General features: G+C 48.0%; 1 protein-coding gene across 1 annotated transcript in view; it reads right to left on the minus strand.

The window, feature by feature from the left end:
- Positions 1 to 19,574, minus strand: part of LOC311135306 (SH3 and multiple ankyrin repeat domains protein 3-like) — a gene marked incomplete at both ends in the record, with an annotated part of 230,889 nt that overhangs the window by 200,036 nt on the left and 11,279 nt on the right. Inside the window, 1 exon segment of the mRNA XM_084169256.1 lies at positions 19,481 to 19,552. Coding sequence (XP_084025382.1) covers positions 19,481 to 19,552 — 72 coding nt within the window.

Below are 19,574 nucleotides of genomic sequence, written 5' to 3' on the forward strand. Positions count from 1 at the left end.
TCAACCCATAGCAGACAGCAATAGACTCTCTCCAGTCTCTCTACAACCCATAGCAGACAGCACTAGACTCTCTCCAGTCTCTCTACAACCCATAGCAGACAGCACTAGACTCTCTCCAGTCTCTCTACAACCCATAGCAGACAGCAGTAGACTCTCTCCAGTCTCTCTACAACCCATAGCAGACAGCACTAGACTCTCTCCAGTCTCTCTACAACCCAAAGCAGACAGCACTAGACTCTCTCCAGTCTCTCTACAACCCATAGCAGACAGCAGTAGACTCTCTCCAGTCTCTCTACAACCCATAGCAGACAGCACTAGACTCTCTCCAATCTCTCTACAACCCATAGCAGACAGCACTAGACTCTCTCCAGTCTTTCTACAACCCATAGCAGACAGCACTAGACACTCTCGTCTATGTACAACCCACAGCAGACATCACTAGACTCTCTCGTCTATGTACAACCCACAGCAGACAGCACTAGACTCTCTCCATTCTCTCTTCAACCAATAGCAGACAGCACTAGACTCTCTGCAGTCTTTCTACAACCCATAGCAGACAGCACTATACTCTCTGCAGTCTCTCTACAACTCATAGCAGACAGCACTAGACTCTCTCCAGTCTCTCTACAACCCATAGCAGACAGCACTAGACTCTCTCCAGTCTCTCTTCAACTCATAATAGACAGCACTGAACTCTCTCGTCTCTCTACAACCCGTAGCAGACAGCACTGGACTCTCTCCAGTCTCTCTACAACCCATAGCAGATAGTACTACACTCTCTCCAGTCTCTCTACAACCCATAGAAGACAACACTAGACTCTCTCCAGTCTCTCTACAACCCATAGCAGACAGCACTAGACACTCTCGTCTATGTACAACCAACAGCAGACATAACTAGACTCTCTCGTCTATGTACAACCCACAGTAGACAGCACTAGATTCTCTCCAATCTCTCTTCAACCAATAGCAGACAGCACTAGACTCTCTGAAGTATTTCTACAACCCATAGCAGACAGCACTAGACTCTCTGCAGTCTCTTTAAAACCCATAGCAGACAGCACTAGACTCTCTCCAGTCTCTCTACAACCCATAGCAGACAGCACTAGACTTTATCCAGTCTCTCTACAACCCATAGCAGACAGCACTAGACTCTCTACAATCTCTCTTCAACCCATAGCAGACAGCAGTAGACTCTCCAGTCTCTCTACAACCCATAGCAGATAGCACTAGACTCTCTCCAGTCTCTCTATAACTCATAGCAGATAGAACTAGACTCTGTCCAATCTCTCTTCAACCCATAGCAGACAGCAATAGACTCTCTCCAGTCTCTCTACAACCCATAGCAGACAGCAGTAGACTCTCTCCAGTCTCTCTACAACCCATAGCAGACAGCACTAGACTCTCTCCAGTCTCTCTACAACCCAAAGCAGACAGCACTAGACTCTCTCCAGTCTCTCTACAACCCATAGCAGACAGCAGTAGACTCTCTCCAGTCTCTCTACAACCCATAGCAGACAGCACTAGACTCTCTCCAATCTCTCTACAACCCATAGCAGACAGCACTAGACTCTCTCCAGTCTTTCTACAACCCATAGCAGACAGCACTAGACACTCTCGTCTATGTACAACCCACAGCAGACATCACTAGACTCTCTCGTCTATGTACAACCCACAGCAGACAGCACTAGACTCTCTCCATTCTCTCTTCAACCAATAGCAGACAGCACTAGACTCTCTGCAGTCTTTCTACAACCCATAGCAGACAGCACTATACTCTCTGCAGTCTCTCTACAACTCATAGCAGACAGCACTAGACTCTCTCCAGTCTCTCTACAACCCATAGCAGACAGCACTAGACTCTCTCCAGTCTCTCTTCAACTCATAATAGACAGCACTGAACTCTCTCGTCTCTCTACAACCCGTAGCAGACAGCACTGGACTCTCTCCAGTCTCTCTACAACCCATAGCAAATAGTACTACACTCTCTCCAGTCTCTCTACAACCCATAGAAGACAACACTAGACTCTCTCCAGTCTCTCTACAACCCATAGCAGACAGCACTAGACACTCTCGTCTATGTACAACCAACAGCAGACATAACTAGACTCTCTCGTCTATGTACAACCCACAGTAGACAGCACTAGATTCTCTCCAATCTCTCTTCAACCAATAGCAGACAGCACTAGACTCTCTGAAGTATTTCTACAACCCATAGCAGACAGCACTAGACTCTCTGCAGTCTCTTTAAAACCCATAGCAGACAGCACTAGACTCTCTCCAGTCTCTCTACAACCCATAGCAGACAGCACTAGACTTTATCCAGTCTCTCTACAACCCATAGCAGACAGCACTAGACTCTCTACAATCTCTCTTCAACCCATAGCAGACAGCAGTAGACTCTCCAGTCTCTCTACAACCCATAGCAGATAGCACTAGACTCTCTCCAGTCTCTCTATAACTCATAGCAGATAGAACTAGACTCTGTCCAATCTCTCTTCAACCCATAGCAGACAGCAATAGACTCTCTCCAGTCTCTCTACAACCCATAGCAGACAGCACTAGACTCTCTCCAGTCTCTCTACAACCCATAGCAGACAGCACTAGACTCTCTCCAGTCTCTCTACAACCCATAGCAGACAGCAGTAGACTCTCTCCAGTCTCTCTACAACCCATAGCAGACAGCACTAGACTCTCTCCAGTCTCTCTACAACCCAAAGCAGACAGCACTAGACTCTCTCCAGTCTCTCTACAACCCATAGCAGACAGCAGTAGACTCTCTCCAGTCTCTCTACAACCCATAGCAGACAGCACTAGACTCTCTCCAATCTCTCTACAACCCATAGCAGACAGCACTAGACTCTCTCCAGTCTTTCTACAACCCATAGCAGACAGCACTAGACACTCTCGTCTATGTACAACCCACAGCAGACATCACTAGACTCTCTCGTCTATGTACAACCCACAGCAGACAGCACTAGACTCTCTCCATTCTCTCTTCAACCAATAGCAGACAGCACTAGACTCTCTGCAGTCTTTCTACAACCCATAGCAGACAGCACTATACTCTCTGCAGTCTCTCTACAACTCATAGCAGACAGCACTAGACTCTCTCCAGTCTCTCTACAACCCATAGCAGACAGCACTAGACTCTCTCCAGTCTCTCTTCAACTCATAATAGACAGCACTGAACTCTCTCGTCTCTCTACAACCCGTAGCAGACAGCACTGGACTCTCTCCAGTCTCTCTACAACCCATAGCAGATAGTACTACACTCTCTCCAGTCTCTCTACAACCCATAGAAGACAACACTAGACTCTCTCCAGTCTCTCTACAACCCATAGCAGACAGCACTAGACACTCTCGTCTATGTACAACCAACAGCAGACATAACTAGACTCTCTCGTCTATGTACAACCCACAGTAGACAGCACTAGATTCTCTCCAATCTCTCTTCAACCAATAGCAGACAGCACTAGACTCTCTGAAGTATTTCTACAACCCATAGCAGACAGCACTAGACTCTCTGCAGTCTCTTTAAAACCCATAGCAGACAGCACTAGACTCTCTCCAGTCTCTCTACAACCCATAGCAGACAGCACTAGACTCTCACGTCTCTCTACAACCCATAGCAGACAGCACTAGACTCTCTCCAATCTCTCTTCAACCCATAGCAGACAGCACTCAACTCTCTCCAGTCTTTCTACAACCCATAGCAGACAGCACTAGACACTCTCGTCTATGTACAACCCACAGTAGACATCACTAGACTCTCTCATCTATGTACAACCCACAGCAGACAGCACTAGACTCTCTCCCATCTCTTTTCAACCAATAGCAGACAGCACTAGACTCTCTGCAGTCTCTCTACAAACCATAGCAGACAGCACTAGACTCTCTCCAATCTCTCTTCAACCCATAGCAGACAGCACTAGACTCTCTCCAATCTCTCTACAACACATAGCAGACAGCACTGAACTCTCTCGTCTCTCTACAACCCGTAGCAGACAGCACTAGACTCTCTCCAGTCTCGCTACAACCCATAGCAGATAGTACTAGACTCTCTCCAGTCTCTCTACAACCCATAGCAGACAGCACTAGACTCTCTCCAGTCTCTCTACAACCCATAGCAGACAGCCCTAGACTCTCTCCAGTCTCTTTACAACCCATAGCAGACAGCACTAGACTCTCTCCAGTCTCTCTATAACTCATAGCAGATAGCACTAGACTCTCTCCAATCTCTCTTCAACCCATAGCAGACAGCACTAGACTCTCTCCAGTCTCTCTACAACCCATAGCAGACAGCACTAGACTCTCTCCAGTCTCTCTACAACCCATAGCAGACAGCACTAGACTCTCTCCAGTCTCTCTACAACCCATAGCAGACAGCACTAGACTCTCTACAATCTCTCTTCAACCCATAGCAGACAGCACTAGACTCTCTCCAGTCTCTCTACAACCCATAGCAGACAGCACTAGACTCTCTCCAGTCTCTCTACAACCCATAGCAGACAGCACTAGACTCTCTCCAATCTCTCTACAACCCATAGCAGACAGCACTAGACTCTCTCCAGTCTTTCTACAACCCATAGCAGACAGCACTAGACACTCTCGTCTATGTACAACCCACAGCAGACATCACTAGACTCTCTCATCTATGTACAACCCACAGCAGACAGCACTAGACTCTCTCCCATCTCTTTTCAACCAATAGCAGACAGCACTAGACTCTCTGCAGTCTCTCTACAAACCATAGCAGACAGCACTAGACTCTCACGTCTCTCTACAACCCATAGCAGACAGCACTAGACTCTCTCCAATCTCTCTTCAACCCATAGCAGACAGCACTAGACTCTCTCCAATCTCTCTACAACTCATAGCAGACAGCACTGAACTCTCTCGTCTCTCTACAACCCATAGCAGACAGCACTAGACTCTCTCCAGTCTCGCTACAACCCATAGCAGATTGTACTAGACTCTCTCCAGTCTCTCTACAACCCATAGCAGACAGCACTAGACTCTCTCCAGTCTCTCTACAACCCATAGCAGACAGCACTAGACTCTCTCAAGTCTCTCTATAACTCATAGCAGATAGCACTAGACTCTCTCCAATCTCTCTTCAACCCATAGCAGACAGCACTAGACTCTCTCCAGTCTCTCTACAACCCATAGCAGACAGCACTAGACTCTCTCCAGTCTCTCTACAACCCATAGCAGACAGCACAAGACTCTCTCCAGTCTCTCTACAACCCATAGCAGACAGCACTAGACTCTCTACAATCTCTCTTCAACCCATAGCAGACAGCACTAGACTCTCTCCAGTCTCTCTACAACCCATAGCAGACAGCACTAGACTCTCTCCAGTCTCTCTACAACCCATAGCAGACAGCACTAGACTCTCTCCAATCTCTCTACAACCCATAGCAGACAGCACTCAACTCTCTCCAGTCTTTCTACAACCCATAGCAGACAGCACTAGACACTCTCGTCTATGTACAACCCACAGTAGACATCACTAGACTCTCTCATCTATGTACAACCCACAGCAGACAGCACTAGACTCTCTCCCATCTCTTTTCAACCAATAGCAGACAGCACTAGACTCTCTGCAGTCTCTCTACAAACCATAGCAGACAGCACTAGACTCTCTCCAATCTCTCTTCAACCCATAGCAGACAGCACTAGACTCTCTCCAATCTCTCTACAACACATAGCAGACAGCACTGAACTCTCTCGTCTCTCTACAACCCGTAGCAGACAGCACTAGACTCTCTCCAGTCTCGCTACAACCCATAGCAGATAGTACTAGACTCTCTCCAGTCTCTCTACAACCCATAGCAGACAGCACTAGACTCTCTCCAGTCTCTCTACAACCCATAGCAGACAGCACTAGACTCTCTCCAGTCTCTTAACAACCCATAGCAGACAGCACTAGACTCTCTCCAGTCTCTCTATAACTCATAGCAGATAGCACTAGACTCTCTCCAATCTCTCTTCAACCCATAGCAGACAGCACTAGACTCTCTCCAGTCTCTCTACAACCCATAGCAGACAGCACTAGACTCTCTCCAGTCTCTCTACAACCCATAGCAGACAGCACTAGACTCTCTCCAGTCTCTCTACAACCCATAGCAGACAGCACTAGACTCTCTACAATCTCTCTTCAACCCATAGCAGACAGCACTAGACTCTCTCCAGTCTCTCTACAACCCATAGCAGACAGCACTAGACTCTCTCCAGTCTCTCTACAACCCATAGCAGACAGCACTAGACTCTCTCCAATCTCTCTACAACCCATAGCAGACAGCACTAGACTCTCTCCAGTCTTTCTACAACCCATAGCAGACAGCACTAGACACTCTCGTCTATGTACAACCCACAGCAGACATCACTAGACTCTCTCATCTATGTACAACCCACAGCAGACAGCACTAGACTCTCTCCCATCTCTTTTCAACCAATAGCAGACAGCACTAGACTCTCTGCAGTCTCTCTACAAACCATAGCAGACAGCACTAGACTCTCACCAATCTCTCTTCAACCCATAGCAGACAGCACTAGACTCTCTCCAGTCTCTCTACAACCCATAGCAGACAGCACTAGACTCTCTCGTCTATCTACAACCCATATAAGACAGCATTAGACTCTCTCCAGTCTTTCTACAACCCATAGCAGACAGCACTGAACTCTCTTGTCTCTCTACATCCCGTAGCAGACAGCACTAGACCCTCTCCAGTTTATTTTCAACCCCTAGCAGACAGCACTAGACTCTATCCAGTCTCTTTACAACCCATAGCAGACAGCACTAGACTCTCTCCAGTCTCTCTACAACCCATAGTAGACAGCACTAGACTATCTCCAGTCTCTCTACAACCCATAGCATACAGCATTAGACTCTCTCCAGTCTCTCTACACCCCATAGCAGACAGCAGTAGACTCTCGTCTCTCTACAACCCGTAGCAGACAGCACTAGAATCTCTCCAGTCCCTCTACAACCCATAGCAGACAGCAGTAGAATCTCTCCAGTCTCTCTACAACCCATAGCAGACAGCAGTAGACTCTCTCCAGTCTCTCTACAACCCATAGCAGACAGCACTAGACTCTCTCCAATCTCTCTACAACCCATAGCAGACAGCACTAGACTCTCTCCAGTCTTTCTACAACCCATAGCAGACAGCACTAGACACTCTCGTCTATGTACAACCCACAGCAGACATCACTAGACTCTCTCGTCTATGTACAACCCACAGCAGACAGCACTAGACTCTCTCCATTCTCTCTTCAACCAATAGCAGACAGCACTAGACTCTCTGCAGTCTTTCTACAACCCATAGCAGACAGCACTATACTCTCTGCAGTCTCTCTACAACTCATAGCAGACAGCACTAGACTCTCTCCAGTCTCTCTACAACCCATAGCAGACAGCACTAGACTCTCTCCAGTCTCTCTTCAACTCATAATAGACAGCACTGAACTCTCTCGTCTCTCTACAACCCGTAGCAGACAGCACTGGACTCTCTCCAGTCTCTCTACAACCCATAGCAGATAGTACTACACTCTCTCCAGTCTCTCTACAACCCATAGAAGACAACACTAGACTCTCTCCAGTCTCTCTACAACCCATAGCAGACAGCACTAGACACTCTCGTCTATGTACAACCAACAGCAGACATAACTAGACTCTCTCGTCTATGTACAACCCACAGTAGACAGCACTAGATTCTCTCCAATCTCTCTTCAACCAATAGCAGACAGCACTAGACTCTCTGAAGTATTTCTACAACCCATAGCAGACAGCACTAGACTCTCTGCAGTCTCTTTAAAACCCATAGCAGACAGCACTAGACTCTCTCCAGTCTCTCTACAACCCATAGCAGACAGCACTAGACTCTCACGTCTCTCTACAACCCATAGCAGACAGCACTAGACTCTCTCCAATCTCTTTTCAACCCATAGCAGACAGCACTAGACTCTCTCCAATCTCTCTACAACTCATAGCAGACAGCACTGAACTCTCTCGTCTCTCTACAACCCGTAGCAGACAGCACTAGACTCTCTCCAGTCTCGCTACAACCCATAGCAGATTGTACTAGACTCTCTCCAGTCTCTCTACAACCCATAGCAGACAGCACTAGACTCTCTCCAGTCTCTCTACAACCCATAGCAGACAGCACTAGACTCTCTCAAGTCTCTCTATAACTCATAGCAGATAGCACTAGACTCTCTCCAATCTCTCTTCAACCCATAGCAGACAGCACTAGACTCTCTCCAGTCTCTCTACAACCCATAGCAGACAGCACTAGACTCTCTCCAGTCTCTCTAAAACCCATAGCAGACAGCACAAGACTCTCTCCAGTCTCTCTACAACCCATAGCAGACAGCACTAGACTCTCTACAATCTCTCTTCAACCCATAGCAGACAGCACTAGACTCTCTCCAGTCTCTCTACAACCCATAGCAGACAGCACTAGACTCTCTCCAGTCTCTCTACAACCCATAGCAGACAGCACTAGACTCTCTCCAATCTCTCTACAACCCATAGCAGACAGCACTCAACTCTCTCCAGTCTTTCTACAACCCATAGCAGACAGCACTAGACACTCTCGTCTATGTACAACCCACAGTAGACATCACTAGACTCTCTCATCTATGTACAACCCACAGCAGACAGCACTAGACTCTCTCCCATCTCTTTTCAACCAATAGCAGACAGCACTAGACTCTCTGCAGTCTCTCTACAAACCATAGCAGACAGCACTAGACTCTCTCCAATCTCTCTTCAACCCATAGCAGACAGCACTAGACTCTCTCCAATCTCTCTACAACACATAGCAGACAGCACTGAACTCTCTCGTCTCTCTACAACCCGTAGCAGACAGCACTAGACTCTCTCCAGTCTCGCTACAACCCATAGCAGATAGTACTAGACTCTCTCCAGTCTCTCTACAACCCATAGCAGACAGCACTAGACTCTCTCCAGTCTCTCTACAACCCATAGCAGACAGCACTAGACTCTCTCCAGTCTCTTTACAACCCATAGCAGACAGCACTAGACTCTCTCCAGTCTCTCTATAACTCATAGCAGATAGCACTAGACTCTCTCCAATCTCTCTTCAACCCATAGCAGACAGCACTAGACTCTCTCCAGTCTCTCTACAACCCATAGCAGACAGCACTAGACTCTCTCCAGTCTCTCTACAACCCATAGCAGACAGCACTAGACTCTCTCCAGTCTCTCTACAACCCATAGCAGACAGCACTAGACTCTCTACAATCTCTCTTCAACCCATAGCAGACAGCACTAGACTCTCTCCAGTCTCTCTACAACCCATAGCAGACAGCACTAGACTCTCTCCAGTCTCTCTACAACCCATAGCAGACAGCACTAGACTCTCTCCAATCTCTCTACAACCCATAGCAGACAGCACTAGACTCTCTCCAGTCTTTCTACAACCCATAGCAGACAGCACTAGACACTCTCGTCTATGTACAACCCACAGCAGACATCACTAGACTCTCTCATCTATGTACAACCCACAGCAGACAGCACTAGACTCTCTCCCATCTCTTTTCAACCAATAGCAGACAGCACTAGACTCTCTGCAGTCTCTCTACAAACCATAGCAGACAGCACTAGACTCTCTCCAATCTCTCTTCAACCCATAGCAGACAGCACTAGACTCTCTCCAGTCTCTCTACAACCCATAGCAGACAGCACTAGACTCTCTCGTCTATCTACAACCCATATAAGACAGCATTAGACTCTCTCCAGTCTTTCTACAACCCATAGCAGACAGCACTGAACTCTCTTGTCTCTCTACATCCCGTAGCAGACAGCACTAGACCCTCTCCAGTTTATTTTCAACCCCTAGCAGACAGCACTAGACTCTATCCAGTCTCTTTACAACCCATAGCAGACAGCACTAGACTCTCTCCAGTCTCTCTACAACCCATAGTAGACAGCACTAGACTATCTCCAGTCTCTCTACAACCCATAGCATACAGCATTAGACTCTCTCCAGTCTCTCTACACCCCATAGCAGACAGCAGTAGACTCTCGTCTCTCTACAACCCGTAGCAGACAGCACTAGAATCTCTCCAGTCCCTCTACAACCCATAGCAGACAGCAGTAGAATCTCTCCAGTCTCTCTACAACCCATAGCAGACAGCACTAGACTCTCTCCAATCTCTCTTCAACCCATAGCAGACAGCACTAGACTCTCTTGTCTATCTACAACCCATAGCAGACAGCACTAGACTCTCTCCAGGCTTTCTACAACCCATAGCAGACAGCACTGAACTCTCTTGTCTCTCTACAACCCGTAGCAGACAGCACTAGACTCTATCCAGTCTTTCTACAACCCATAGCAGACAGCACTAGACTCTCCCCAGTCTTTCTACAACCCATAGCAGCAGAACTAGACTGTCTCGTCTGTCTACAACCCATAGCAGACAGCACTAGACTTTTTCCAGTCTCTCTACAACCCATAGCAGACAGCACTAGACTCTCTTGTTTATCTACAACAAATAGCAGACAGCACAAGACTCTCTCCAGTCTTTCTACAACCCATAGCAGACAGCACTGAACTCTCTTGTCTCTCAACAACCCGTAGCAGACAGCACTAGACTCTCTCCAGTCTCTCTTCAACCCATAGCAGACAGCACTAGACTCTCTCCAGTCTCTTTACAACCCATAACAGACAGCACTAGACTCTCTCCAGTCTCTTTACAACCCATAGCATACAGCATTAGACTCTCTCCAGTCTCTCTACACCCCATAGCAGACAGCAGTAGACTCTCGTCTCTCTACAACCCGTAGCAGACAGCACTAGAATCTCTCCAGTCTCTCTACAACCCATAGCAGACAGCAGTAGAATCTCTCGTCTCTCTACAACCCCATAGCAGACAGCACTATAATCTCTCTAGTCTCTCTACAACCCATAGCAGACAGCACTAGACTCTCTCCAATCTCTCTTCAACCCATAGCAGACAGCACTAAATACTCTCATCTATTTACAACACACAGCAGACATCACTAGACTCTCTCGTCTCTCTACAACCCATAGCAGACAGCACTAGACTCTCTCCAGTCTCTCTTCAACCTATAGAAGACAGCACTAGACTCTCTCGTCTCTCTACAACCCATAGCAGACAGCACTATACTCTCTCTAGTCTCTCTACAACCCCATAGCTGACAGCACTAGACTCTCTCCAGTCTCTCTACAACCCATAGCAGACAGCACTAGACTCTCTCCAGTCTCTCTACAACCCATAGCAGACAGCACTAGACTCTCTCCAGTCTCTCTACAACCCATCGTAGACAGCACTAGACTATCTCCAGTCTCTCTACAACCCATAGCATACAGTTCTAGACACTCTCCAGTCTCTCTACACCCCATAGCAGACAGCAGTAGACTCTCTCGTCTCTCTACAACACGTAGCAGACAGCACTAGACTCTCTTCAGTCTCTCTACAACCCATAGCAGACAGCACTAGACACTCTCCAGTCTCTCTACAACCCATCGTAGACAGCACTAGACTATCTCCAGTCTCTCTACAACCCATAGCATACAGCACTAGACTCTCTCCAGTCTCTCTACACCCCATAGCAGACAGTAGTAGACTCTCTCGTCTCTCTACAACCCGTAGCAGACAGCACTAGAATCTCTCCAGTCTTTCTACAACCCATAGCAGCAGCACTAGACTCTCACGTCTGTCTACAACCCATAACAGACAGCACTAGACTTTCTCCAGTCTCTCTACAACCCATAGCAGACAGCACTAGACTCTCTCCAGTCTCTCTACAACCCATAGCAGACAGCACTAGACTCTCTCGTCTATCTACAACCCATATAAGACAGCATTAGACTCTCTCCAGTCTTTCTACAACCCATAGCAGACAGCACTGAACTCTCTTGTCTCTCTACATCCCGTAGCAGACAGCACTAGACCCTCTCCAGTTTATTTTCAACCCCTAGCAGACAGCACTAGACTCTATCCAGTCTCTTTACAACCCATAGCAGACAGCACTAGACTCTCTCCAGTCTCTCTACAACCCATAGTAGACAGCACTAGACTATCTCCAGTCTCTCTACAACCCATAGCATACAGCATTAGACTCTCTCCAGTCTCTCTACACCCCATAGCAGACAGCAGTAGACTCTCGTCTCTCTACAACCCGTAGCAGACAGCACTAGAATCTCTCCAGTCCCTCTACAACCCATAGCAGACAGCAGTAGAATCTCTCCAGTCTCTCTACAACCCATAGCAGACAGCACTAGACTCTCTCCAATCTCTCTTCAACCCATAGCAGACAGCACTAGACTCTCTTGTCTATCTACAACCCATAGCAGACAGCACTAGACTCTCTCCAGGCTTTCTACAACCCATAGCAGACAGCACTGAACTCTCTTGTCTCTCTACAACCCGTAGCAGACAGCACTAGACTCTATCCAGTCTTTCTACAACCCATAGCAGACAGCACTAGACTCTCCCCAGTCTTTCTACAACCCATAGCAGCAGAACTAGACTGTCTCGTCTGTCTCCAACCCATAGCAGACAGCACTAGACTTTTTCCAGTCTCTCTACAACCCATAGCAGACAGCACTAGACTCTCTCGTTTATCTACAACCCATAGCAGACAGCACTAGACTCTCTCCAGTCTTTCTACAACCCATAGCAGACAGCACTGAACTCTCTTGTCTCTCAACAACCCGTAGCAGACAGCACTAGACTCTCTCCAGTCTCTCTTCAACCCATAGCAGACAGCACTAGACTCTCTCCAGTCTCTTTACAACCCATAACAGACAGCACTAGACTCTCTCCAGTCTCTTTACAACCCATAGCATACAGCATTAGACTCTCTCCAGTCTCTCTACACCCCATAGCAGACAGCAGTAGACTCTCGTCTCTCTACAACCCGTAGCAGACAGCACTAGAATCTCTCCAGTCTCTCTACAACCCATAGCAGACAGCAGTAGAATCTCTAGTCTCTCTACAACCCCATAGCAGACAGCACTATAATCTCTCTAGTCTCTCTACAACCCATAGCAGACAGCACTAGACTCTCTCCAATCTCTCTTCAACCCATAGCAGACAGCACTAAATACTCTCATCTATTTACAACACACAGCAGACATCACTAGACTCTCTCGTCTCTCTACAACCCATAGCAGACAGCACTAGACTCTCTCCAGTCTCTCTTCAACCTATAGAAGACAGCACTAGACTCTCTCGTCTCTCTACAACCCATAGCAGACAGCACTATACTCTCTCTAGTCTCTCTACAACCCCATAGCTGACAGCACTAGACTCTCTCCAGTCTCTCTACAACCCATAGCAGACAGCACTAGACTCTCTCCAGTCTCTCTACAACCCATAGCAGACAGCACTAGACTCTCTCCAGTCTCTCTACAACCCATCGTAGACAGCACTAGACTATCTCCAGTCTCTCTACAACCCATAGCATACAGTTCTAGACACTCTCCAGTCTCTCTACACCCCATAGCAGACAGCAGTAGACTCTCTCGTCTCTCTACAACACGTAGCAGACAGCACTAGACTCTCTTCAGTCTCTCTACAACCCATAGCAGACAGCACTAGACACTCTCCAGTCTCTCTACAACCCATCGTAGACAGCACTAGACTATCTCCAGTCTCTCTACAACCCATAGCATACAGCACTAGACTCTCTCCAGTCTCTCTACACCCCATAGCAGACAGTAGTAGACTCTCTCGTCTCTCTACAACCCGTAGCAGACAGCACTAGAATCTCTCTAGTCTCTCTACAACCCATAGCAGACAGCAGTATAATCTCTCCAGTCTCTTTACAACCCATAGCAGACAGCACTATAATCTCTCCAGTCTCTCTACAACCCCTAGCAGACAGCACTAGACTCTCTCCAATCTCTCTTCAACCCACAGCAGAGAGCACTAGACTCTCTCGTCTCTCTACAACCCATATCAGACAGCACTAGACTCTCTCCAGTCTCTCTTCAACCCATAGCAGACAGCACTGGACTTTCTCCAGTCTCTCTACAACCCAGAGCAGACAGCACTAGACTCTCTCGTCTCTCTACAACCCATAGCAGACAGTACTAGACTCTCTCCAGTCTGTTCAACCCATAGCAGACAGCACTAGACTTTCTCCAATCTCTCTTCAACCCATAGCAGACAGCACTAGACTCTCTTGTCTCTCTACAACCCATAGCAGACAGCACTAGACTCTCTCCAGTCTCCCTACAACCCATAGCAGACAGCACTAGACTCTCTCGTCTATCTACAACCCATAGCAGACAGCACTACACTCTCTCGTCTATCTACAACCCATAGCAGACAGCACTAGACTCTCTCCAGTCTCTCTACAACCCATAGCAGACAGCACTAGACTCTCTAGTCTCTCTACAACCCATAGCAGACAGCACTAGACTCTCTCCAGTCTCTCTACAACCCATAGCAGACAGCACTAGACTCTCTCTAGTCTCTGTACAACCCATAGCAGACAGCACTAGACTCTCTCGTCTATCTACAACCCATAGCAGACAGCACTAGACTCTCTCGTCTATCTACAACCCATAGCAGACATCACTAGACTCTCTCCAGTCTCTCTACAACCAATAGCAGACAGCACTAGACTCTCTCGTCTCTCTACAACCTTCCTGACTTGTAGCCTAACATCAATAACAGCCTAACAGCCTCTCACACCTTAGCACACAGGCACACTTATGTACAAACACACACACACACACACACACACACACACACACACACACACACACACACACACACACTCACACACTCACACACATATTTATGCTACATATCCATGACTGCTGCTATTGGACATACTGTTTTTTCACAACTTATAGCACAATTCATCACTTTGCTCTCCATATCCCTTTCCCGGCACATGTGGAAATATCCTACTGTAAATCTGTTTAAGTGCCTCCCTATATTTATATTTCTGCTAAATGTACTGTATTTTTATTCCATTGAGCTTATTTAATTTCATTATTTATTTTTATTATTCTATTTATGCATCATTATCGAGAATGAACCTGCAAGTAAGCATTTAATTGTACCGTGTACCATGTGTATCCTGTACATATGACAAATAAACTTGACTTGGCATCCAGAGTTAATGCTTCAAAGGAGATAGAATGCCTCAAACTGATAGGCCTGTAGCTAGCACTAAAATCCACAGAAAAAGACTTAGGTTTATTTGGACACTACTCACAATAAGCATCTGAATGTGAGTAGAATCATAAGATGAGCCATATGTACGGAGCCCTCCCATAACCCAGGCAGCTGTCGTCTAGTGGATGAGAGGTAATAGGTAGTTTCACCATAGATAGAGACGTCTCTGTCTGCCCTACATTATATTACATTAGTGAATCATGTACAGTAATGCTGATCAGGTGCTGCTGCTACAGGCCCTTTTCCTTTAATTTCAGATGATCATGATCTACTGCCCAGCCAGCCAAAGGAGGAGATTGTCTGATACCAGAGTAGGAATTTTTATCGTTGATGTCTCTTCTTGCCCTTTGGAGATTAAAATCGGGATTAATGTTGCTGTTGTATAAAAGCACTTTAGAAAATAAAATATGATGATTGATTGAGTACTCTGGTACATTACATGCAGCGGTAATATGTCCCCCTTGGTCACCCCTTCGCAGATATGAGACAACTAGATGGATGCAAGCAATAGCTTCACCTGGATTCTTTCACCTGGACAAGGCTAGAGGGGATGAAGCAACTCTCTCAGATTGTCATGATCGTTGAGAGACGGGTCAGACCAAGGTGCAGCGTGAAAAGCGTACATGTTTATTTAACTCAATAAACATAAACAAAACAAGAAACAACGTAACGTGAAGTCCTCAGGCTATACACATACAAGCCTAACACGGAACAAGATCCCACAATTAAGGTAGGCAAACAGGCAACTTAAGTATGATCCCCAATCAGAGACAACGAGCGACAGCTGTCTCTGATTGGGAATCACACCCGGCCAAACATAGAAACACCGCATCTAGATCCTAAACAAAGAAATTCTAACATAGATCCTCACGCCCTGACCAAACCAACTAAAGACAACCGGCCTCTCAAGGCCAGGGCGTGACAGTACCCCCCCCCCCCCCCAAAGGTGCGTACTCCGGCCGCACCAACCTGACTCATTAGGGGAGGGTCCAGGTGGGCATTCAGCTTCGGAGGCGGATCCGGCTCCGGGCGTGACGACCTCTCCCTCTCTGCCTCCCCGTTGCACCCCTGGTCTGGTCTGGAACTCGGCACGATGCTTCCCCTCTCCTTCCTCCCACGATGCACCAAGCCCTGTCTGGACCCTGGTGTGGGAGACCCCGAACCTGGAGAGGGGCTGACGTCTGGGCCTGGATCGGCAATTCCCCCACGATGCACCAAGCCCTGTCTGGACCCCGGTGGAGCGGACTGCTCTGACCCCGGAGTGGAACCGCTGACCGGAGCTGGACTGGGCACCGGTGGAGCGGACTGCTCTGGCTCCGGAGTGGAGCCGCTGACCGGAGCTGGACTAGGCACCGGTGGAGCGGAGTGCTCTAGCTCCGGAGTGGATCCGCTGACCGGAGCTGGACTAGGCACAGGTGGAGCGGACTGCTCTGACCCCGGAGTGGAGCAGCTGACCGGTGCTGGACCAGGCACCGGTGGAACGGGCACGGGCCGTGCCGGACTGGGAACACACACCACAGGTCTGGTGCGAGGAGCAGGAACGGGCCGGGCCGGACTGGGTACACACACCACTGGTCTAGTGCGAGGAGCAGGCACGGGCCGTACCGGACTGGGAACACGCCCCACTGGTTTGGTGCGAGGAGCAGGGACGGGCCGTACTGGACTGGGAACACGCCCCACTGGCTTGGTGTGAGGAGCAGGTACGGGGCATGCCGGGCTGGCGACACGCACCACAGGTCTGGTGCGGGGAGCAGGTACGGGCCGTACTGGACTGGTGAGGAGCACAGGTGACACCGTGCGTAGAACCGGAGCAGGATATACTGGACCGTGGAGGCGTACTGGAGATCTGGAGTGTACAGCTGGCACAACCCGTCCTGGCTGGATGCCCACTTTCACACGGCACGTGCGGGGCGCTGGCACAGGACGCACTGAACTGTGAAAGCGCACTGGCGACACAGTGCGTAGGACTGGCACAGGATATACTGGACCGTGAAGGCGCACTGGAGACCAGGAGCGCTGAGCCGAGACAACCCATCCTGGCTGGATGCCCACTTTCTAACGACACAGTGCGTATCTCCGCATACTTAGGTTCCTCTATGAACACACGCTCCTTCTGTTGCCTGACCAGCTCCTCTCTCCTTGCCTCCACTACTTCCTTCTCCCTTTGAGCATCCTGTGGCGCCTCCCTCTGAACGGATAACTCCTGCTCCCTCTGAGCTAACAGTTCCCATAACGTGGTGGCCTCCTCTCTCAGACTCTCGATCCGCAGGTCTTGGAGGACCTCTAGAATAGCGGCCTCCTCCTCTCTAGTCAGCCCTTTCCCGGCCTCCTGCTGCCTCGTCGTCCACCCCGTGAGCACCCCCCAAAAATGTTATTGGGGCTGCTTCTCGGGCTTCCTATTCGGCCGGCACCTTTGATGTCGCCGTTGATCCTCTCCTGCCTGAGCTTCCTCCTTCGCCCAGGGTCCTTTACCAGCCAATATCTCCTCCCAAGTCCAAAATGACTTCCCCACCTGTGTCCAGGGTGTCTGCTGCTCCTGGGCACGCTGCTTGGTCCGTTTTTTGGTGGGATCTTCTGTCACGAACGTTGAGAGAAGGGTTAGACCAAAGTGCAGCATGGTATGCGAACATGTTTATTAAACTCAATAAACATAAACAAAACAAGAAACAACGTAACATGAAGTCCTCAGGCTATACACATACAAGCCTACACGGAACATAAACAAGATCCCACAACTAAGGTAGGCAAACAGGCTACTTAAGTATGATCCCCAATCAGAGACAACGAGCGACAGCTGCCTCTGATTGGGAATCACACCCGGCCAAACATAGAAATACGAATACTAGAATGTCCACATATAAATTCCCACACATAATATTCACACCCTGACTCACCAACTAGCCAACTCTTATGTCAGGGCGTGACACAGATGAAAGCTCATAACCAATCAGTCAGTAGTCCACTAACCCAGCTGTCATATAACCAGTCAGTCAGTAGTCCACTAACCCAGCTGTCATATAACCAGTCAGTCAGTAGTCCACTAACCCAGCTGTCATATAACCAGTCAGTCAGTAGCACACTAACCAAGCTCTCATATAACCAGTCAGTCAGTAACACACTAAGAGCCTCTTCACAATTACTACACTTTTAGTAAAAATACAGTCTGCTACACATATTACTCAAATGTAAACTTGGTGCTACCTCCGGAGGTAATGCACGACACTTGCCCGACAGTTGCCCCCGACAATCGCCCGACATTTGCCCACGACACTCGCCCGACAGGGCAGTGTAAAAAGAATTGTCTCGTTGAGCCAACACTCCTACAGTATAAATGGTAATAGCAGAGCAATGTTTTTGAAACAGCTGAAATGTATAGATATTTTCCTCATATTTGAGACATGTTTAATTGAGGTTTTACCTGAAATTGCAGTAGCAGCCTGTTACATTCTAAAATTGTCACAGCAGCTGCCGGCTATACTGAGCCACTTAAAATTATGGAAGCCTGTCCACACCACCAAAAACATGTAAAATGTAGATCATACAAATAGGATATGTTTTTTCATTTGTAACATTGTGTGGTGATTTCAGAGGTGACACTACAGGTCCCAGAGTGGTGGGGGGGTGGCTCAGAGTTTTTCCTGATCTGGCAGTAGGCTATCCAAACCAACTCCGGACCCTAGTTGTAGCGTATGACATAGTAATAAATCAGCTGTAAAAAAATGATTTATATGGGGCTATGATATGGGTTATGATGGGACTAGATAATGTTTTCTAATCAGGTCATATGGTAGGGAGGAGGAACACATTTAAACCCTTTACACAGACAAAGAGACAACAATTGCGAATGGACAAAAACAGGGCTGAGCTCGCTGTATGCAGGGTTGCATCGTGGAGGCTTTCGCATCTGTAATTAAAAATATTCTGTTTAATCAACAAAGCAGTCATGCAGCAGGCATTGATGACAGCAGGAATATTTATTTTTAACAGAACTATAAGCCAACATTAATGTGTGAATGTCATTACAGACCGCTCAGTTGCAGATGGCCATGGTCCCTCACACACACAGTGAGGAGAAAGTAGCTGGTGATGGGCCATTCTCACCAGTGTAAATCTCCTGCCCTCTGATGGGGATGTAAATGCAGGCAGAGTTCTCACTGCTCTTTCTCTCTTATATACACACATCTCCAAATATATACAAGGCCATATCCACTATACCAAACCTAGGTGTGGAACACTGTCTTACCTTGGTTGTGTGTGTGTGTTTGCGTGCGTGTGTGTGTGTTCTTACCTTGGTGTGTAGTTTGGAGAGCTGCTTGTCATCCAGGTGGGTCTGTGTGTAGACACGTCTCTTATAGCGGAACTGGGAGAGGAACACACAGAGA

This window comes from Coregonus lavaretus, assembly GCF_964263955.1.
Source record: "Coregonus lavaretus genome assembly, chromosome: 9".
Lineage (NCBI taxonomy): Eukaryota > Metazoa > Chordata > Actinopteri > Salmoniformes > Salmonidae > Coregonus > Coregonus lavaretus.